Source organism: Achroia grisella, unplaced genomic scaffold (assembly GCF_030625045.1).
Source record: "Achroia grisella isolate CSIRO2021 unplaced genomic scaffold, CSIRO_AGI_Agris_v1 utg1241, whole genome shotgun sequence".
Taxonomy (NCBI): Eukaryota; Metazoa; Arthropoda; class Insecta; order Lepidoptera; family Pyralidae; genus Achroia; species Achroia grisella.
In genome coordinates this window covers 647,064-671,824 of record NW_026712604.1, presented here as the reverse complement: position 1 = coordinate 671,824, position 24,761 = coordinate 647,064, and the positions used below count along the sequence as shown (strand labels likewise).

General features: G+C 34.5%; 1 protein-coding gene across 1 annotated transcript; it reads left to right on the top strand.

Moving 5' to 3' along the window:
* Positions 1-627: 627 nt before the first annotated feature.
* LOC131854655 (Bardet-Biedl syndrome 1 protein homolog) lies at positions 628-11,285 on the top strand. Its single transcript, XM_059205788.1, has 11 exons — positions 628-910; positions 1,529-1,744; positions 2,208-2,510; positions 3,683-3,771; positions 4,685-4,838; positions 6,269-6,428; positions 6,996-7,064; positions 8,322-8,489; positions 8,917-9,050; positions 9,383-9,517; positions 11,022-11,285. The coding sequence occupies exons 1-11, from the start codon at positions 749-751 to the stop codon at positions 11,283-11,285; spliced, it is 1,854 nt and encodes a 617-aa protein (XP_059061771.1). The 5' UTR covers positions 628-748.
* Positions 11,286-24,761: the final 13,476 nt, after the last annotated feature.

Below are 24,761 nucleotides of genomic sequence, written 5' to 3'. Positions count from 1 at the left end.
CTGCTATGTAAAATATTAATAACTATCACTGTATTTGATAATGAATATCCTAGAAAAAAATATGCATTTTTGTAGTTTTGGTAACCAAAGAATTAATGTTTCTTTGGTTACAGTGTGACTTAAATTTAAATTACAGGCAGTACTCGACTTACGTCGTTTCGTGTTACGTCCCGTATTTTGAGAACCTAAGATGCCGTATGTACGAGGAGTGCCTGTTCGCATAAGTTTAATTTATAATACCAATCTTGCCAAATAAGGAAAAAGTAACAGTAATGGTCACACTAACTTCGAACTTGACTGACAGTCGACTGACATTGGCAAGTTTTAGTTTTTTTTTAATTTTCATTGGTTGTATAACGTAGTTCTCAATTACAATTCGGATTTAATATAACCACCGACTACTTGTCTGTGGTTAGATAAAATCCTAAATTGTAATAACTTTATTATTTTTTGAGGTATTAATAGATAAAGCAATTTTGCAGTTATGCTATTTGGTCCACAGGCAAATCTCATTCTCGGAAGCAAACGGGCACATATATTTAATTTTGGTGGTTGCTATAGAAACACTATAACAAACAAATAATTACTATAAATATTACCTACTACAGAATAAGTAAACATAAAAGTATACCTACTTTACTCATTGTATAAAAGGGACTGCTATAGACTGATCTTATTACAATACGTATTTATTATCCTTATCTACTGAGTTACTTGAAATATGACAGAATAGTGTATAATTAAAAAAATGAGTAACATGGCCCGTTGGCTCGACGTGGAAGTAGGCACAGATGAGATCGTGCTGAACACGTTACCATGTGACTTAACTCTGGTGGACCTTCATAATGATAATGAAATTAAACTTCTTGTCGGTGATTTGGGAAAGGGAGAGGAGGGCCCAAAATTGAAGGTATATTTCTATATGCATATTTAAACACGGTATTCGTAATAGGTATGCATATTTTATATAGACATATTTAAATACTGGATTCATTCATGGGTTTGCTTGTTTGTTAGTTATTCAGCACTAAAGCGTCGATTTTATTTGGACGTCTGGTAAGATGAAAGATTCTGAGATACAGTGTTAAAGTAAGCTTAAGATTACAGTCGTATACGACAATCGGACGGATATTTTTGTGGGTACCACAGGGGTTCGAACCTCGGCTCCATCGATCCCCGTTTGAATTGGACGGGGGATCGATCGGAGTGGAGCTTGTATTACGGGTACTGGATAGTTGATATACATATTTTTTTTGTAAATACATACATAATATATACACTGACCGATACAAACAGTCATACTCGTGAATAGAACTGGGTGATGAATCGAACCCGTAATCATCGGAAGTAAGGTGGTATGCTTAACTGCTGGACCACCGGGATCTTCAAGTAGCATTAGGAATAGAAGTCCATACTAAGTTTACAGTCTGCATTCGCCCATATTTTCATGGGCGCTGTACCGACTGTGCTCAACAGCAATAGAATAGTTTGAAATTATACAGTTATATATAAACTGTATTATTTTCAGGTTTTCAAAGGTACATTGCAAGTATCGGATATGGTTCTCCCAGACCTGCCTCTTGGTTTAGTTGGTTTCTACACGAGCGAGTCCGCGCGTTCCCAGCCAACTATTGCCATAGCATTCAGCTCCTGCATACATATGTACCGTAATATGAAGATGTTCTACAAGTATTATCTGCCTACGGTTGAGCTTAGCACATGTGAGATGGAAGTGTGGAGACAGGTAAGCTAATTTCCCTACACGCAAAGGTCTACAAGATATGGTAGTGAGGAAGTTATCAGAATACCCTTTTCTTTTATCTTTTCTATCTCTCTATAATATTATATTTTTAATATTTCATATAATACTATTAGTATTTTTTTTATACAACTTACAAAGACACGAGAATGTACGATTTCTCGGTAGTCTAGCACTTTAGCAGATTGTTTATTTTTTAGAAACTATGGCCGGGTGTTCGATCAATCTAATAAAAAACGTTTTGATTCGATAGTTACATGTATTATGAGATTATTACTAAAAAAAAGTTATATCAATGTTTTAGTAACCACAATAATCATAGACCAACTTTGAGATGTTTTAAAGAGGATGATGAGGATGACACGTATGTATGTATGTATATGTGTTTATTCTTGGAGTACCTAATACATTTGGACTACAAATAGATTACTCAAATCGGAATTTTCAGTTAATGGATCCACAAAACCACAATTCTGAAGTCATGACAACACTCACAGAGAGTCTTAAATCTATCCCAGAAAAAGTACTAACTCCACAATCAAAGAACTTCTTGTCTATGAGTGAAGACCAACAGCTGGATTATTTGGAAAACTTGAACGAGATGCCTAGTAAGAAGATGCCGGAGATAGCTTGTATGGCAACACTGAAGATGCAATCTGTGGAGCGGTATTCAGTTAGCTGTTTGGTTGTTGGGTCTGAAGATGGCGACGTGATAGTATTAGAAACTCAAACTTTCACACAAATTGCTCAGGTAGTACTCATCTAGCTACTCCATGATTCAGGCATAGCTTAGTGTGAGGTCAGAGACAAACTGTTTATCGATATAAAGATTATTCTTAAGGGAATTATATTATGTTCGGTGACCAGACTACTATTTCGCTTACGACACCAAATAGTCAACTAGGTTTCCAAGCTGATATCCGATTTATTTATTGCTCGACGATGTCTCGTTCAGCGGCGAAACATGTGTCACAATATAGGGTAGATTCAATAACGGTCGGAATTTGATCACCTATAGAGAGACTCGTAACTCTTCCAGTAACACATCAACGGGGCTGTTTAACGTTGACTACAGAATTACAATAGCCACAAGGCTACTGGAATAGCGGTGGTCAGGTTTCCGCACTAAATATATTTGTAGAGTCACACATGCTAATAATGGTAGCGTAATTAAACAAAATATTATAAATCCGTTAAGTAATTAAATGGATTTCCGCAAATTAACACCTAATTCTAAAATCCGAATATAGTGTACACTGGCATGGCAGTATGCACTACTGATGATAGAATTAGCATGAAGTCAATCAGCCTTTGAATTAATATATCGATGTAATTAAGAATTCTCATTTGAAATAGTTTAAAATCTGCAATTTTGCAGTTATGATTTTCTTATGTACTTGGAATGACAAGCCTACGTAGCGTTTCAGACCCACCGTATGGTAAGCAATAACCTTCGCCTATTTACATGAACAGCACTATTAACGTCATATTCCAGAGCACTAAGATGTAACCACTTACACTGCAAAATCTCTACCTAATTTGAAGTCCACGACCGAATCACAGCTTACAAAGAAAGTATGTTTGGCGGCTGGAATAGGTGAGGCTGAGGTGCTTATGCAGACGTATTTTTTCCATTTAAGAGGATTTATGGACGGGTTGAGGTTAAACTCCTGCCTGATGTACACGGATGGAATCACTTGTTGACAGTGTGTGCGTAGTATACAGGATGTGCGTAGTACATAGGTACATACGCGCACCCAACAGTCTTCTGAAGAAAGTATAACAATGTTAGATTGTTTTCCTGTGGTTTAGTTTAAACTAACTATAGCTTTAAATAGGTCCCATTGTTTGTCCGAAAAAATACCCGTAGGGACAAATAGGGAGACACTTTCTTGTTTTTTAATAATTAAATCACTTGTACAGGCTAAAGTTTGTTCTGTTAAGAAAACTCCATGGTATATGGTAACAACGGGGCTGTTTAACGTTGACTACAGAATTACAATAGCCACAAGGTGTGAATTTATATTTATGCACTATTTGGCACAAATATTTCGCAATTTTTCTTTGTGTACCGAGAGCAACCACACGAAAGCCAGTGATAGTCATAGTAGTTACGAAGTTAACAGCGATCCCAAAGGACATATAATGGCCTATGACCCAGCAACAGGTCAAAGTAACCAAGTGACGAGTGAGTCTTAGCCGAGTATCGAACCCTTAGCAGTGACTGAAGTCGTATCAGTTAGGCAGGAGGTCTGCAGTCTCTCCATAATCCGGGGGTTTGGAGCGCCTTCAGTACTACGTAGAAAAGCCTTATTTCTATGGTGGGTGGTTTAATGGGTAAAAATCCCTCACACTCACTCGGCACCCCTCTAAAGGGGTTTGTCGTCGTTTGAAGATTATTCCATATGATAAAAAAACGTTGGGTGACCAAAGGAGAGGGTCCTTTTCCTACGTAATTGGAATGGCAATCAAGCTGACGGCTGCCGACCTGACTGTTCAAACCCTAAAATCGCTATATATTTGCGAAGCTATCTTTTTAGCGGCTGAAATAGTTGAGACTGAGGTACCCACGCAAACGACTTCTTACAGTCTACCTCTGCTTACATCTAATATGTAATTAAGTTTAGAACTACCTAATCACACGATCATTTTTATTTCTCGACTATTATCGGTTTTCGAGCTGGTATACTTACTATGTACAAGATCTACACTTTACACCTAGTTTTTTTTTTAATTTTTGCATGATGTTTTGATAACATTTTTATACTGCTTAAAATATATTAGTTGTTTTTAAAGACAAATAGATCACCGCATATTTTCGTGTTTTTTTTATATGCATTGCGCTAGGTTTTTTGTAACTATATAGGTACTTAGAATTAATATAATTAAATCGTTTAAACATTAAAACTTAGCTTAATATTTCAGAGAGAAATCTGTGTGTGTACTGAAAAGGGAGTGGCCTGAAGGTCGGCTGCTGTTCAGTACTGAGGAGCATATCATAGCCATGGAGGTTCTGACATCCGACAATAGTATCATGGTCATTAGCACAGATCATACGATGGCTTGCTACAGTAAAAAGGTTTGTTTTTTTAAATATTATTGTCTATTGTGCAGTTGTAAATCTAAAAGAGATTTTCTGTGGTGGTTAAGGGAGTGGTTAAGGGAGAAAAGTTATCTACTTGTGTATAAATAGAATATATGAGACGCTTGTAGAATGTCACGACTACATATCTTGCAACCATCAAAGTGCTTGCGTAAATAGGTGAGACAAAACAGACTTTATTACAAACTCTACATTCGTATGATATACCATTGCTACCTCACGCGACATATTATATGTTCAATACGTAGGAGTACAATATTGCTATGTATGACTCGTCAGGCGTTTTCCATTTAATGAATCTATTTGTTAAGTCTTAAATAATAATAATAATAATAATATACCTGGACTATTCACACAGCGCCATCTAGACCCAAGTTAAGCTAGCTAAAGCTTGTGTTATGGGTACTAGATAGCTGATAAATATACATAGATATTTTTTTTTGTAAATATATACATATTATACATAGAATAAATACTTAGATACCTTTTTTTTATAAATCTTACACAATATACATAGAAAACACCTAGACTGATACAAACAATCATACTCATGAATACGAATGTTTGTAACGTCTTAGTAATTGAAGTCTTAGAGTGCCTAGTACTAGGTGAGTTAGAGCGCGCAGTTAGATGGCGCTGTGTGAATTGTCTTGAGTTATTGACCCACATTATTCTGTATAAGATACCATCTCAAGACTTCAGTCGCTGTTACATGAAACCTTAACATACGCATAGAGAGACAGTTTTTGCTTCGTCACGAATTTATGATTTAATTACTTGTCAAAATAATATTTAGATAAAGATGCGTCAAGATTGCTTAGGTACTATAATGTGGTACCTAAAAATATTTACCGATTGGGATCAAGGCTTAATAAATATTAAGCATTATAAATTATTAGAGACATTTGAAAGGCAAAACGGCAAAGTCACGCGATCGTTTAGTATGGAAAGTTAGAAGTAAAAAGATTTGTCTGAATCTTTGTTTTTTATTGGTATTTTTATCATTCAACTTATGTTCTTGAGGAAAATTGTTCTACTGGAAATGTTTTGGTATTTAAAGTCTTTTAGTCGTTAAGGATATTTATTACTACTTATACACGTCCGTAATTTTTCACGATACAATTGTTGAGTTATGAGTTCGTGAAATGTTACAGGTTTTTACATACAATACAGTTTTCACTGCTAAGTAAAGGTTAGAATAATACTTGCTCCTTCTGTATCAATCAATCAATCATTCTGGACTGACGGTAGATTTGACATATCATAAGAGTCGGTAATAGACCTACATGTATAAAGATATTTAGAATTTAAATTTGTACTCATTATTGTACTAAATATATACAACGTACGCCTTGGGCCTAACCTTCAAGCCCTCGGGAGGTGTGGATGAACTGTGTCCATTTCAGGGAAAAAAGCAATGGTCTATGAACTTGGAACACAGGCCGGTGGCGATGACGTTGATACCAGTGATGCACCTGGGTGTGACTTTGACAGCCGTCGCGCTCGCCTCCGGACATGTCCATCTTTACGACGGGAAGGCACGTCGAGACACGTTATTTGTTAGAGGTAAAGTAAACCTTACATATAACTATTAAGGATTAAGTTAGATCTCTATAGGAAGTTTGATCGAAATCGAACCAGTCATTCATTTAACGGGAAGCTGTATAGGATAAGTTGTATGATTTTAGACACATCTTGACATCTTATTTAGTGCCCTCTCAACCTTATACAGTTAATATAGATCCCATATTCATTAATAAAATAAAAACCTGTAATATACATTTTGAATCAAATCTTAATAGGTAGGAATGAAGATAATATTTTAAGGAAAGTGTTACATATGAATGTGGATGGTTATAAGGGCGGAGCAAGGCCGAAAAAGATATGGATGAACTGAGTGAAAGATGATAAGGTAAGAAAGGGAGTAAATAACGAGATGACTGCGAACAGGGATGAATGGAAGAGAAAAATATATTACGCCAATATATTACCACAAATAAATGGAATAAGGAAGAAGCAGATGATGATACAGTTTGAATTTGACCGATTCAATCACGGCTAGAAAAGAGGAGAAAATTGATTCAAATAATTTATTTTAAAAAAATCTTTCATGTTAAAACCTTTTTAATTCAGATGTGGTATCGGTGATGAAATTCGGCCAGCTCGGTCAAGAGGAACATGTGCTGATCATTGTGACTGGTGGTGAGTAGATAAAGGTGGAATTAGAACATTTTGTACAACATGGGCTGTATTATAATATTCCTAGACAATTCCCAAGTCCTAAGTTAAGCAGAGCTTGTGTTATGGGTACTAGACTACTGGAATATTCGAAAGTAAAGTAACGTTCTAAACCGCTGACCACCGAGGCCGTAATGTGATAGAATTGAATACAGTATTGACAAGTAATTAATTAAATTCTGTGATTTAGTATCGACAGATCGTCGAGACTGATTGTCAGATTACAGTCAGTATTATTAATGATTAGTCAACAAAATTTGATTCGATGATTGAACAACAGAACTATCGATTTGTTAGATAGTATGTATGAATAAATCATAATTTAAACAAAACTTTAAAAAATACTTAATAATCATTTTTAAAATCTGTAATATTCTTGCTCTGCTATCTCTTCACAAGAAGAACGAGCTAAAAATACCTAGACCGATACAAACAATGATACTCATTAATACAAATGTTTGTAACGTACGAAGAATCTAACCTGCGTCCATCGGAAGTACGGTAGACCTTCGAGTCCCCGTCTACATTACGATCTGCCCTGATAGAAAACAATACTTAGCGGTAACGATAGGTGAGTACGAGGTTTCGACGCAGACGACTTCTTACAAAGTCTTCTTCGGTAACTAGGTGTTGTAGGTCCACTAATATGAATTGCACCCCCGGATGTCCGCCGCTAAGTGTTGTTTGAGACGGAGCAAGGGAAGTAGAAGTCGGATTCTCGTCAACCACTACATATGCACTCTCTACCCAATGCTCTCCTAAAAGCCTTCCAGCTTTCTCAGAAAAACGAGAGCACTTGCCCTATGACACTAATAAAGTCAAAGTCTTGATCTGTGGAATTTAAATCGACCATCTTCCTCAGATTTTGACAGACCAGCCGAATTTCTGCAAGCAGCGACCTGAATTGGCATTATTGTAAAGCCTTCAATAGACTGCGTACCCAACTTGCTGAAGTAGGGTATCGCTGCCCAAGATGTTTACGGCTACAGGGCTCCGTCCCATAAACATGTCCCATTTCCTCTCGTGCCCTTTGTGTCCAGCGTCTTGCACGATGGAAGATCTGAACAAGGCAGCCGATTGTGCCATTGAAGTTGCCATGTTCTGGTCTAAACATATTTAGGTTTACCATAGACACGAAAAAAGAAGACTGGGTGTTGTAATATTAAATACAGTATTTTATCGGATTTTTTCCAGTAATAAAAAAAACTGTATTTTCCAAAGGTGGGAACCTAATGTTGAAGATATTGAAACGGACCGCGGATTTTAACGGCCACGCGGCCGGCGTGGAGAATACAGCGAGCGCGGCGATCGCGCAAAAACCATGGCTGATACCGAAGAAATCCAAGTTGTTTCTAGAACAATCTGTCAGGGAAAGGGAGAATGCCAGCAGTGAGTGGATGACTGAATAACTTTTTAACTACTATCTATTAATGGCCAAAGAAATAAGGACAAACAGCTAAACATATATATAAAATATATAAAACAAGGAAAAAGCAAAAACGGTAGATCACAGACGAGACTATATTGATTTTTCAGAAATTAAGATGATTAGATTTCTGAAAACCATAAAATCTCTAATGAAGTATCCAGCTCTAGTATATTAATATAAATGATTTATACAAATGTCTGTTTGTAATTTCAAATTAAAATCTTTTACAGAGGTGAAATTACAAACGCGCATGAGGTTAAAAATTATTAAAATATTTTTTTTTTATGTCTCTCAATTTGTTCTAAAATAATGAACGTTAGGTTTATGTATTTATTTATTAAAGACAATATAATATAAACATACAGTTAATTGCGGTCAACCTTTCAGTGATGCACGAGATCTTTCAATTAGAACTGAACAAATTGCGTTTGCTTGCTGCCAAGACCCTTCTAGAAGCTTACGTAAAATGTGACAATTCTATAGGAGCGGGCGCATTGGAGCCCGTCCGACTCACAGCTGAGGTTAGTGTTAAGTAAAGCTTTATTATTGATGATAACCCTGGATAATTTACACAGCTCCATCTAGTCCCTAGCTAAGCAGAGCTTGTTTTATTGATACTGGACATCTGATATAAATACATAGGTATATACATTTTTTTGCAAGTTGTCTTTACATCTAGTAGGATGTATTATTTAAATAGTTTACTTCATTTGTGTAAAGTTTTATTTTCTGTAAGACATCCTGTCTACAAACCTAATAAATAAATTAAAAAACGTTTTTTATCAGATGTACTGCTGGTTATAGTTTTATAAAACTTTTCCATCCTGTTGTAAAGCTTTTAATATTTTCGTAGGTAGAGGGATTGGGTCCGGTCTTTCGTGTGGGGCTCATCATTGAGAACACATCCTCAGATAAGGCTGTCATCGGACTGTCCATACTGTTTCACGTTCACACGAGTAACTACAAGGTCTCCCATCCGTACATAAAGGTGCTGTAAAACTATATTAAAGGTGCATATTGACTGTAATTAAATGGGGTAGGCAGAAGCATAGTGGTACTTAATGGATTTATATTGACACTAGCGTATTACACTTACTTGATAAGTTTATATAATATATTTTTAAATTATCTCCTGTGTTATTTTGATGTATCTATAATACTGCGAAATTTCATCAAATTCCGTTCAGCAGTTTTTGCCTGAAAGAGTAATAAACATCCATCCATACTTACAAACTTTCGCGTTTATAGTATTAGTAAGACATATATGTAATATCTATATGTATATTGTATTGGACTTTAATACTTTAGTTTTACTTTAATATTAGAAACTAAAATACCATCCATCTCATCTGAATGAGTGGCAGCCCTCCAGTTTGCGTTTGTCAAAAACTTTTTGCCCCGCACAACCACATTCTGGAATCAACTTCCAACAATGGTATTTTTGAATCGATATGATATTGAAACCTTCAAGAAAAGAGCTTATTCCTATGTATATATGTATCCTTCATAAAGAGCCGCCAACCCACTCGCAATTTCTCTGGTGTTGCGGGTGCTCATGGGTAGCGGTAATCACTTATCACCAATGAAGCCTTAAGTATTCTATTATTAAAAAAATATTTTGCTTAATTCCATATGATTAGTATGTGTTTTGACCTCCGTTACAGAAAGCGTGGTCAGATCAAGGACAAGAATTGAAGGATATTCCTAGGAGCGATGGTTTTTAACTCCTCATTATAGAGCGTGTTCTTTCCAAAGCAGATGTTTTGTTTATGCATGAGTGAGCTAAAACTGCCACCACGTAGGATGTGTTTACTTTTTAACTTGGACAAATTTGCAAATTAAATTATTTAAAGTTTTAATAATGCAGTTTAAAACTGATGAATGATGATACACGTATCGGAACGTAAATATAGTCTGTGATTGATTCTGATCGATGATTCTACTATCATTCATCAATGTGTTGATAAAGTTATCAAATAATTGCATTGCGTAAAAGCAAAGCCGTAGTAGATTAGTATCAACCGATGTCAAAATAGGAGGAGATTCAATATTCAACTTTTATTGTGTGGTACCTGAACTTTTTTCTAGGTAAACAAATTGTGATCGTTCGTAGTCTGGTATATGGTAGTATTATTTATAACTTTGTTACTGAAGGAATATTTGGAATACAAATTGAATATTAAATAATGTAAAATAATCTTACTTATAAACGTGAAAGTTTGTGAGTGCAGATAGATGAGATTATTCTGCCACGTAAAAACTACTGAACGGATTTTGATGAAACTTTACAATAATATTGAAATATAAAAAATATATGGCTTATACATCTGCTATAAACCTCCAAATAGGCTAATAGGCCATAGGCTATAAATTTCACAGGGGTGAAATCGCGGACACAGCGTAATTTTCGTAAAAAGGTGTACAATTTTTTTTCCTAACGTATAGCATACAAATATTTTGTTATAATTTTTAAAATAAATCTTCTATTTCAGGTACCACTAATATCTCCAGGGTCAAAACTAAAATTTCCCACCAAAGTGGAAGAAGTGTTTGAAGAGAATATAAATCCTGATGTATTCTTCCGCACTGTTACCGGGCAGGGCGGGGAGGCGACACTAGTTAAGGTGCTCCTACTAAAGGAAGGGAAGACGGCTCCTGTGCTCGCCGCAACTGTTCAAATGCCTGCTACCGATCCTATGATGTTGCCATATGAGAAATTGCAGAGCACACAGAATTTTGATCAGAATGCAATATAAAACTTATAGTTTTTATTCATGAGTTATTTATTTACCACAGCCCTCTTTCAAAAACTACTGTAATCAGCATTATCATTGTCTATGTCTAGCATTCTATGCACTAAATGTGTTGTTTCATTTTTTTTAATGGATGATTATTTTATTTACTTCAGGCTACTAATGGCTTATATTTGACGGCTTCGGTGGTCTAGTGATTTGACACACCTCTTTTCTTACGATGTCGCGGGTTCGATTTCTCGCACAGTACAAAGATATGTATTCATGAGTATGATAGTTTGTATCGGTCTGGGTGATTTCTATATACATTAAGTATGTATTTACAAAAAAAAGTATTTATACTAGTTATCTAGTACCCATAACACAAGCTCTGCTTTTCTTGGGTTTAAATGGAGCTGTTTAATTTGCCTTGTATTCATCATCATCATCATCATCGCAGCCCGGAAGACGTCCACTGCTGGACATAGGCCTTCCCCAAAGATCTCCACGACGATCGGTCCTGCGCTGCTCGCATCCAATGCCTTCCAGCGATCTTGACCAGATAGTCGGTCCACCTTGCTGGAGGCCTTCCCACGCTGCGTCTTCCGGTCCGTGGTCGCCACTCGAGGACTTTACTGCCCCAACGGCCATCTTGTATTATTATTATTAATATTAAAATTTTCCTTTTCCAAAGTTGATAAAAAAAATGTCGTATATATGGCGCCAATTGCGTTAATCAGTAATAAATTATAACATACACGATTGGATTGTATCAGATAGAAGTCGTAAGCCGAAATAAGGCTAGTAACACCCGGACCCTAGTTATCATTTGTACAACGTTATTATATTTTAATTTATATACCTTTTGATAGGAATTGTTATGGGATGCAGCAGCTATCTGTCGAGGTTTCGAGAGACTACAGCATGGGGTTTTTCATTATATTAAGGGTCGGCTACGCGTACTTGACACCCCTGGCATTTCAGACGTCCGTAGGTTTATAGATTATAATGGAATGGTGCACTGCCCTGCGCTAACGGTTTACGCTGGCGGGGCTCCAGTGGAGGATGATAAGATTAGGATGAGGTTAGGCTAGTTAGCCCATCGTGATAAATTCTCCAAGATTTATCAAGATGGATTTCAAGGGGAACCGCGTGGAGGTCAACCTGACATGGTGCATTGCTAGCAATAAGAGCAACAGTCCACATTACTAATAATCCTCTTTCCCCCCAACGTCCATAGGTTAGGATGGACTGTAAGCTTGTTCGCCTCCGTCGTAGAATAAAAAAAGCAAGCTCTATGTTTTTTTTCCGAGGTATAAAAAATAAACACCCAAGATTATCCGTACAACGGAAGAGGGTACGATATGTGGGATTTTTACCAACTAAAAACAGGTTTATGAGAAAATAGAAATAATCTTTATTCAAATAAACTCAATACAAGCACTTTTGAATAATCATATTTTTGAATCTACCATACATTCGGAATGCAGATTCATCACAATAAGAATGAGCAATTTTTTGCTCTTTTGAATAGATGTGTTAGAGGGTAGCGTTAGGCTTCTACCTCAACGCTATCTCTGAATTCAAATTCAAATTCAAAAATCATTTATTCGTGTAGGACATTTTAGCCGCTTATGAACGTCAAGTTTTTGCATTATAATTTTTTTTCCCTACCGTCCAGTTCGGTATATAGATCCAATTGAGAAGAACTGGCAAGAAACTCAACTGAATTACTTTTTTTTAAATCCAGTTTATTTACAATGCATAGGTATTTATATAGGTGTCTATGTATAACATTAAATGAAAATCCCGAACATGAAAACTATTGCCATGCACGCTCGTCATTCAAGTAATCGTTTAGTGAGTAATAGGCCTTGCTCAGTAAATATGATTTAAGAGATGTTTTGAATTTATTTAAGGGTAATTCCAATATATCATTTGGTATCTTATTGTAAAATTTTATACCTATTCCCATAAAAGACCTATTGACTTTTTCTAAACGATACTTGGGGACAGCAAGTTTGTCTTTAAATCTAGTATTAATATTATGAATATTGCTGTTTTTTGGAAATAAGTAAAGATTTTTATGAACATATAGGATATTTGAATATATAAATTGAGAAGCAACGGTGAGAATATTTGCCTCTTTGAATTTCTCTCTTAATGAGTCACGACTCTTCATACAATAGATCGCTCGAATGGCACGTTTTTGTAATGTGAATATATTTTTAATATCTGCCGCTTTTCCCCATAATAATATTCCATAAGAGAATAAACTATGAAAATAACTGAAATAGACCAATCTACCAGTATCAGTATCAGTGTACTGTCTAACCTTACACACGGCAAAAGCTGCTGAACTCAGTTTCGCTGCAAGACTTTGAATTTGTGCCCCCCATTGTGTTTTATTATCTAATGTGATTCCTAGAAAGACAGTAGATTCTATAAATTCGAGAGATTCGTCATTTAATTTTATGTTGCAGTTACCTAGTATTAAAACTTTTAGACAGAGAAAAATTGACACATTTTGTTTTTTTAGCGTTTAACATAAGATTGTTAGTTGTAAACCAGTGCAAGAGACGTCGCAAACCACTATTTACATCGTCATAATTATTAGTCATTGTATTAATCGATTCCACCTACAGCTAGGTGATGTTGTCAGTATTTCATCACCGATTTGAAATTATCAAAAATTTTATAGGATCATTATTATATTTATTTTTATAGTTTACAATCACAAGTGGGCAGAGGATTTATAAACTGTCGATGGGGCACTTTTTTTTAACCCAACCTGACAGGGGCTATGTTAATCGCTATCTATTGTTTTTATATTGATCAATTCAAATCAAATCAAAGTATATTTATTCCTGTAGGTTTATTACACACTCTTATGATGTGTCAGATCTACCGTCAGTTCGGAGTGCTTTCGAGCTGAGAAGAACTGATAAGAAACTCGGTTTTCTTCTTCGTTTCAAATGCTTATACAAATGTTTACAAAAATACAAATTCATTGTTGATATCGGTGATACTTTCACCGGAGAGAATATAAACTGACACAAAGTTTTCATTTATATAAAAAAATACATTGTTTTTTTTTTAATTTCGCAATTTAAGACTGACCTATCGTAATAATATCTCAGGTTTATATTGATATATCTACCATATTGTCAAGATAAGATGTCCCTTACGTTAGATTACTCATCTGATAACGTCAAAAATAGTACCTACCTACCTACGGAAATAAATCTCGAAACCAATATGGGTGGCAGTCATGAGATTAGATGTAATATGTAAGTATAATAATAATAATAATAAGGATCTTGCAGTAGAGGTAAGAACACAATGGCGAGCTGATACTGTACACACTGTACCTATTGTACTTTCTTCTACCGGTATTGTACCCAAAACACTTAAAAATAGTCTGCAAACATTAAACATTCATCCATCCAAAACATATCTCCTACAGAAAGCCACAATATTAAATACCTGTCGCATAACCCGAAAATTCTTAACCTCCTCAACAATATCTTCACCCAGCACAACCTCTCCCACACTTGGCTAAGGCCCGTGTAGGTGAGTATTACCTTCTTTTAAATCCATAAAAGAAGAGAAAAAAAAAGGAAAAAAAAAAAAATAATTCTGCCGGGGGTAAGTTGCCATCTCCTCTCCTTAAGAGGGGAGATGAGATTTCTTTTGGAAATATAAAAAAAAAAATAATAATCTGTAATAATCTAATAGATTCTGCCCGCATTGTACGCCGGTTTCTCTCCCTGGGGCCCTGTACTTCTGCCGGGGGTAAGTTGCCATCTTCTCTCTTTAATTTTTTTTAAGTTCAAGACATAATAATCTCAGACAATTCACACAGCGCCATCTAGTCCCAAGTTAAGCTAGCTAAAGCTTGTGTTACGGGTACTAGATAACTGATACAGGTACATAGATATTTTTTTTCGTAAATATCTACATATTATACATAGAAACACCCAGACCGGTACAAACAATTATACTCATGAATACAAATGTTTGTGCCGTGCGAGGAATCGAACCCGCGACCATCGGACGTAAAGCGGTGTGCTAGACCGCTAGACCACCAAGGTATATTATATTGTATACATACCTACATATTACATTTTTTTTAAACTATTGCAATGTAATGGGTTGCATTGCAACGTTAAAAAAAGTGTATGGATTTTGCGAATAAATAATTTACTTGACGTCTCAGTGATTAAGTTGTCAAAATCTCATCAGACAAGTTCGAATTTGCCGCCCCTAGAACGTGCCGCCCTGGGCATGGGCATGCCCCGTGTTGGTTGTATGTATCCTCATATGATTCATAGGCCTTGACCAAGGCTCATAGAGCAAAATTAGCGCCTGCCAAAGGGCTATGGAGAGAAGTATGATCGGCGTACGAAGACTGGACCGAGTAAGGAACAGTGATCTTATATTGAGGACGATAGTAACAGACATATTGTCAAAAATAGACCAGCACAAGTGGCGATGGACTGGCCACATGATGCGTGATACTAGGAAAAAATGGAGTAGAAAAATAACAGAGTGGTATCTTAGAGACGGAAAGAGAAAGTGGGGAAGGCAGATGATGAAATGGGAAGATGAGTTGAAGTCAACTGTGGGTACAAAATGGAGAAGAGTTGCACAGGATAGGAATCACTGGAAGTCGCTGGAGGAGGCCTATGCCAAAAGGCACACTGAAATTAGAGATATATTATAAAAAAAAAATTGTATATTATAGTTAAAAATATTTGTAAATTTCAGAATAAATGGCTTTATTATTGTTATTATTAACTTCATATGTATTTAGTAAACTAATTTTGAAGTTAAATTTTAAGAAGTAATTTTGAAGTTATAAATAGACACTTAATTTTTATTTATTACTGTACATTTGTGACCACAAATGTACAGTAATAAATAAGTCAGGTCAGGTTTCCGCACTGAACATTTGTGTTCTCACACAAGCTAATGGCTGTGGATAGTTAATTTTAAACTTTCGTGTTTAGTGCAACCTAGTCGAAACGTCGAGAGAGGTAAATACCTTTATTTGCCATAAAATTATTCGTGTTAAGACCCGGTTAATAATTTAAATAATGTATAATGGTTGTGGAATTAAACAAAATAAAGTAAATCAAAATATTAATCAAAGGAGTAATAAAGGTGATTTGTTTTCTATTCCAATAAAAGAGTTGGATATTTTAATTTTAATTAAATATATAAATAATATAAATTTACTATAATATACTATATATTTAATAGTAAATAGATAATGATTTTGTTATCGACTGCAAGTGCACTTTTTCATTGAAATTTAATGATAAAATAACTATTTCGTTCATGTAATAGACTGTCTACTCATTCTGATAGTGAGTTGTGCGATTCATAATTGTAGATAAATAATTACTTTGATATAGGGATTAGTTATCAAGTCTATTCTTATCGTTATCAGTAGCCACGTCCGTGATACCTACGTGGTTATCTTGTCACTTCTAGATCTATGAGTTATTATTTATTATTTCAATTTACCATTAACTTTTACTGTGGTTCCTTTCGTCTATTGCCCACTGAATATTTAAAGTTTTATAGGCACTAATATTATTCTAACTTATATTATATTATAAATTAAATTATATTATAAACGCGAAATTTTACTAGTATAAATGGATCGATGTTTGTTACTCATTCAAAAACTAAACGAATTTTAATGAAATTTTACAGTAATATAGCTTATACATCAGAATAATGGAGCAATTGCAACATTTCGCAGGAGCTATTTTCTGATGAAATCAACTATATACCAACGTTCCAATTTTATATTTTCAAAATTAGATATCTACTGCTACCAATACTAGACATGGGAAGTACAAGATTTGTCTTTTTGGAATAATGGAAAATAATCATACGGCCCATCAGATATTGAACAGTTACCGTAGTTCTATCGACCCTTAAGAAACATTACTTAAACCTTTCGTAACCGTTTTGTATCGGTATGTTATTCTGATGTATAAGCTATATTATCGCAAAGTTTCATCAAAATCCGTTTAGTAGGTTTTGTACGAAGAAGGCAAAAATCTCGTAGATTAGATCAATTTGACTGTATAGCCTTGTACATCATCGCATTTTGAACGACTTTTGTAGGTTCTATAAGGATTATGTGAGGATAGCAATATTTTTGTTACGTAGACAAATCCCCATATCAGTACGAGAAACTATAAAATAAAAAAAAAATATGTACAAAAGTAGGTGTCGTATTATCCTTACTAATATAAATGCGAAAGTAACTCTGTCTGTCTGTCTGTCTGTCTGGCTTTCACGTCAAAACTACTGAACCGATTTAAATGGAATTTGGTACACAGGTAGTCTAGACCCCGAGAAAGGATATAGGATACTTTTGAATGCGAATAAAGGGTTATAAGAGGTTGAAAGTGGGGATGAATGATGGTATGGAAGAATCGTCATTTTTGAAGCTAAAAGCTCGAAACTTATTTTTGAGGCTGTTGATTAAATATAAATAAATATGACATACAAAGTTTTTAAAAATTTTACCCTTAAGTGGTAAAATAAAACGAATGAAAGGTTTTAAATCAGAATAACATATAGACTATAATTTAAAAATATATTATGTAAAATGATAAGTGTGATGCAGACGAAGTCGCGCGGGTGAGCTAGTATCGATATAAATAAACGATGATGATGATTATTATTATTTCTGTTGCTAATATAAGTGACAACCACTGAAAAAAAAATAGTTTTGTTTTATATACTTTTCCTCTATTATTTTTAATAGATAGGTAACTTGTATGGTAATATGTTCTAATATATTTCTAAAAAGGGGGAAGGTGATTGTCAGTAATGTGGACTAATCCTATTTATAGCAGTGTACCACGCCAGGTTGACCACCGCGCGGTTCCCCCGGAAACCATCGTGATTAATTCCTAGTGAATTTGTCACGATGGGCTAGATGACCTGACCTCATATTCGTCTTATCATCCTCCACTGGTGCTCCGCCAGCATAAACCGTTAGCGCAGGTAGACACACCACACCATCATCAAAATATAAAAAATATGTAGTGCCTAGAAATATGCCTGCAATAAAGGTAGAATTGTCTTATTTTTTTTATTGGTGCAATGTTTTGAGTCTTATGCTTTTGTTTTCTGTGTTTTATTGTATATATATTAAGTTGATTAGAAATTTTTTCTTTTTTTATTTTTCGGGCTAGTCTAATGTCTTTACAGCTTCACCGTACAATAGTGGGCGAGTGCAGATGGCACTCCAAACCTGCGGAAGGACTTATGAAGTGGCTGATTGTCAACTCCCGCCCGACGGATACGACTTTAGTCTGAAAGCACTGCTAGGGGTACGAACTTTGGCTCAGGCCGTCGTAATACCCCGTTCGAATTGGACAGGGGATCGATCGGACGGGGGGTTAGTAACTGTGAGTGTTGTGTTTTTAAGCATTGACCTAATAAATACCATTTCATTTAATTTTTATTAAAATTATTATTAGTATTATTTCTAAACTTCAAAAAAAATCTCATCTCCCCTCTTAAGGAGAGGAGATGGCAACTTACCCCCGGCAGAAGCACAGTCGGCCGGGGCTCAGGGTCCCAGGGAGAGAAACCGGCGTACAATGCGGGCAGAATCTAAGAGCACCGCTTTCTGCACCTTTCCCGGGAGTGAGCCTCGGAATCCCAACCGTCTGAGATGTTGCTCCAGACATTAATATTATTATTATTATTAACTGATATGATTCATATTCTATAAAAGTGCATTTATCTTTACTATCTTTCAATGCATTTCTATAAAACCACGCGGCGGGCCCACCCATGGAAAATTCCGCAGTTTTGATTTCGATAACTAAAAATTCGCACCCACTTGACCCATTTCCACGATACGATAATAGAGGATACATACGATTTTTACAAATTTTTGTGTTTTAAGTTTAAACAATTTTGTTTTGTGACAACGATTTGTCATTTTGTTATCGCCGGTACTCTATTTGATAATATATTTCGTAATCAGTAATGAATGAGTACTGTTTGTACAGCGTGAGTGTATGTGTAAGTTTTGATTTAGATCTCGTAACTACTCAGGATAATCTTAACTATAATGTTGTCGCCTAGTGACCTGACCCGAATTTGCACGCGTTCAATTAATGTAGGGATCTCAGTTAAAAAAAATATTGCCCACACTATACACATATAGGCGAATGATTTGTAACAACCCGTTCAGTGTTTTAGTAATTTATCCTTTATAAATAAGCAAATATCAGACACCCGCAATAAATTTTAATAAAAAATATAGCTAATCTGTTATTCTAATGTATAAGCTATATTACTGTACAGTTTTGTCAAAATATAAGATATTCGCACTTATATATACGTATATTCAACTAACGAAAATATTGATATTCGTAATAAATGTACTGGGAATATATATACACACACTCGTCATCTAATTCTCTACTAAGCAGAGCTTGTACCATGAGTACTAAACATCTGATAGAAATACTAAATATTTTTTTATAAATACATACGCAATATCTATTCAGAGCATTCGCAACCATACAAGCACTCATACACGAATAGAGATATAAGCTCTGTACTCTCTGTTCTGTGAATACAATGAATACGTTCGGGAAAATTATGAGTACAAGAAACTTGTCTTTTACAATTTATAAGTCTAAGATGATGTACATGAATGATCATGTCTGTTTCCATAGAATAAAATAAAAAAAATATCATGTAATTTTTTTTATTTTATTCAGAAACCAAGGAGGCTGTCAAATCATTATTAATAAGAACCAAAGATACACATATACACATATTTTATATTTTTTATTCCGTGAAAATTGAACTTGTAACCACTAGGAAACACATTTCGTGCTAAATCGCTGAAACCAATGAGGTAGTCAAATCATTATTAATAAGAAACATATTTGTACTGCTACTTTTGTTTACCAAACTTAACTCATTATTATGTACAGATATTGCAAAGAAATAGCAACATTCTTGGCCTCATAACCTCTCTTTATGTCAGTCAAGGAATAAATAAATGAAAATAAATGAACTGTAATTATGAACATGTCAAGTAGTTTATCCCCCATTTTCATGCTAAACAAAAATATGGTGTAATTTATGATAAACGGTTTACATTGTCTATGAACGCGAAAATACTGGCAGAGCTTCGCCAAGGTCTACACACACCGCTTTACCTCCGATGGTAGAAGTTCGATTCCTAGCACCACACAAACATTTGTATTCATGATTATAATTAAAACGTATTGGTCCCAGTGTTTTCTTTGTTTTGTATGTATTTAAAAAATATCTAAGTATTTATATCGGTTGTCTAGTAACCAGAAAACAAGCTCTGGACTCTCTGGCTCTACTTTAGGACTAGATAAATTTGTGTGAATTTACAAGAAAAAATGACAATATCAATTGAATATTGTCATTTTTTCTCTTTCAATATTGTTCCGTTTTTGTTATGTCAATTTTCAATGTTGATCTATCGGAATTAATATCGAAATTAGAAAAAAATCGAAAAAAAGATCTATACAAAATATATTACAATACATATAGAGATGAACGTAAAAATAATCCATAAAATGGTGTAATCTAAAAAAAAAGAATCATTTTTGTGTAAGGTTGTTTTTAGATAACAAAAACCGACTTCAATTTTAATTAATGTACGAGTCACTACATATGAATATAATTAACACAAACAATCTGTTTGTCCATATTAGTCATTGTTATTAGCTGTAGGGTATTTAAAAATATTTAATATAATCATCCTAAGATTGTTTGGTAAATATGCTAAATAAAACAAGTGAATATGTTTTGTTCCTTACAATTATACTCATAAACTCTGAATAATTTATACAGCGCCATGTAGTCCCTACTTAAGCAGAGCTTGTGTTACGGTTACCAGACAACTAATATAAATATTTGGATAGATTTTTTGTATATACACAATGTACATAAAGGACGCCCAGACCGATACAAACAATCATACTCATGAATACAAATGTTTGTATTGTGCGTGTCGAACCTGAGATCATCGGAAATAAAGCAGTATGTTAAATCGTTACACCACCACCACACTACTTTAGGAATAGCTAATAGCACCCTTGTTGAGGACAGTTCTGTCTGGTCTCTCTGATAATTTGTCGATTTAACATCATTATTTTTATCACAGATACAAAATATTGATATACATAATTATAGTATTGGCATTAGATTCAATTCACGTACAAATGGCGATTATATAAAATGATAAATTAACAACCTAAATACTATATCATTATTTGATAATATTTACGTAGTATTATTTGATTATGATTATATATACCTACAATTAAATTTAAGTACGTAATTAATTTAATACTGAACTAATTGGGACCATAGGTAGTTTTAAAAACGCAAATTCCAAGAAAATACCGTTTAGGTTTGAATAGAATAGAATAGAAAATCATTTATTCAAATAAAATTAATTTAAGCACTTTTGAATAGTCATAACAATTTTTTTTTACTACCGCCTACCTACCTACATGTCTGGACATTTTAGTGAGCATGACTACTCATTCCACTCGACCACGTCACAGCTACTTAAAATTACTATATGGTAGTTCAGTTTTCGCACTTTACATGAGGATGCATGCGGCAATCAATACAAAAGCCGCAACGCTATCATATATCAAGAAAGCAGTATGAAAAACAAATTAGGTATAACGTTGTCCGCAAATAAACTTATTTTTGCTATATATTGCTATCATCTATAAATTCATTTATCCTATAATAGGCTTTTTTACATAACATTTATTTAATATAAAATTTGAATTGCCTCTCTGTCAGATTTAGCGTAGATTCTGGCAGTTTATAATAGAATCTTACGCAATTACCATAGAATGAATTACTACCTTTGTGTAGATTTTGTGAAAATAGTAGACTTACACTTAGATACCAGCATTTAATGAAGTGGTATAGGTACAATGGGTACTAAAAAACGGAGTTTCCAAGAAAGGAAATTTGTCTATTAGGTATATTGAAAATAGTATGACATTTATTCAAGTGAAGTGGCTAAATATATTCTCATTGTTCACTGATACGAATTTCTTAGCATTCCCTGGATTCACCATGCGGGTGCTTGTTCCATCGTGTGGTATGTAGAAAGGGAAACTCCGAGCAGTTCCCGGGATTTATGACGTATACCCGGGTGTAGGCTTAAGAGGTTTTTGTCGACGTACGTCAACACTCGCCTTCACCGCTCGTGTTTCCCTCCCTGCCCGGATAAATCTGGTAGGAGCCTGCTTGTACAGCTTTAGATACATGTTATAGAAAGAACTTACTGCAGTCCTAGACAGCCCAAGTAGTAGGCCAAGTTTAGATGATTACAGAGTGAATGAAGAAAAATAAAAATGTATACAACGCTGTGAGGAACTATTGGATATAGGACAAAGTAAATTCAAATATAATTACTACAAAGTATAGTAGGTACATTTGAAAGATAAAGATTTGGAAAGTCGTCTACGTAGATACCTCAATTTCACCAATTTCAATCGCCACGCAAATTGCGGTATACGAGTATAAGTAAGACAGTGAATTACATTACTGTATAAGAGGCATGATATCCTAGTACTTCAACGCACGCATCTACGGCCTGGTGCTTAGCTCAGATCTCAGTATGACACAATTACTCTTACTTACTACATATTAACATGCATACAGCTATGATACGCTCGTCATCCTACTGCGACTGCGCGCCGTGGAATATTGTGTATCTGTGGTGCATTACGTTTTGCGCGGGAAAATAAAAAATACTTTTTCTGAAAATATACTGATTTGTTGTATTCTTAATTGTTTTATTACATTATTTACTATACTTTTTGTCTGTAATACCTATACATACAACAACCAGAATATAAATACTGCCTCTACTACAGTACAATCATAAATGTTTACATAGATGTTTATTTACCGACCGCAGTTTTTTTTAATATACAGATAAGGCTTGTTTACGGTTTTATTATAGGTATTAACCTCCTTTCATCTGCAATTCTGCACAAAGTTTCATCCTCCGCTTCGCCCCTTCTTGATTATTGAATAAGTGAATTTGTCACGATGGACTAACTGACCTGACCTCATGTTCATCTTATCATCCTCCAATAGTGTACAGTCAGCGTAAACCGTAAGCGCAGGTAGACGCACCATTCCATTATCAATAATTTAAAAAATATACCTATACATCTTTATTATGATTCATTTAGCCGTTGTATTGCCATTTAGTTGAGGAAAATTTAAGAAACAAACACCCGCACTTTTGTATATATATGTAACATTATGAATAACTGGGGTATATCACAAATACCTGATATCGATTCAGTAGCTCGTTCTGAATAACATACAGAGATTACGTTTATGATATGTTATATATTTATTATACTTGTTTATATTTCGCGTACTTATTTGTGTATACTATACATTAGTTATATACCTAATATATAACTATAAAATATAACGGAATGCATACAAATGCCAATCGTCATAGGGTTCCAATTACAGCATATTGCATGAAATGTATGCTGTAATAATATATATTTAAAAAATGTGTAATAATAAAAAATAGCATGTAGAATAATATAAAAATAAATTATATATACATAAATGATGAGATTGAATTGAGAAGAGAAGTCGCCGAACAGTCAACATTAGGATTCCAAGCTAAATCCGAGCTTTATTCATTGCCTGATGATGCCTTGTTAAGAGGCGAAACACGTGTCGTAACATGGGTAGACTCAAAAACTGTCAGAATGTCTAATGGAGAAGGTCGTGACACTTCCAGTTGTGGTGGTTAGGTTTCCTCACTGAATATCTGTGGTCTCACACATGCTAATGGTAGCGAAATTAAATAGAGTAATATAATCCGATCTCCGTAAAGTAACACATAATTTAATAAAACTTAAAATTAACATAAAATGTATTTAGGGGCTGCATAGGATATATATTAAATACTAGCTGTACCAGAGGTTTCATCCGCGTGAAATTTATAAGCTATATTAATGTAAAGTTTCATCAAAATCCGTTCAGTAGTTTTTGCATGAAAGAGTAATAAACATCCATCTATCCATTCATACTCAAAAACTTTCGCCTTTGTAATATTAATAAGATATTGTTTAACAGAGTCGGGCTGGGCGGATACTTTATCTATATAAAAACAAGTCATAAATATGACTTAACTCTTGTTTACGTTAAAACAAGTCTTGTTTGCGTCAGTCTTATTATGGACTATTATAACATATATATATATTTAGCATTTTAATACTGCTTAACTAAAATAACATTAAATAATTTAGGATAGGTACAGTGTTGTTCAATATGTGTCCCGCGCTAAAATGAGAAACATGTAGAGCAGCCTTATCTACAATTTTTTTATTTAGATTCATGCTGAGTTAACTGAGTGTTTAAATACTTAAGAAAAAAATATTCATTCATTTA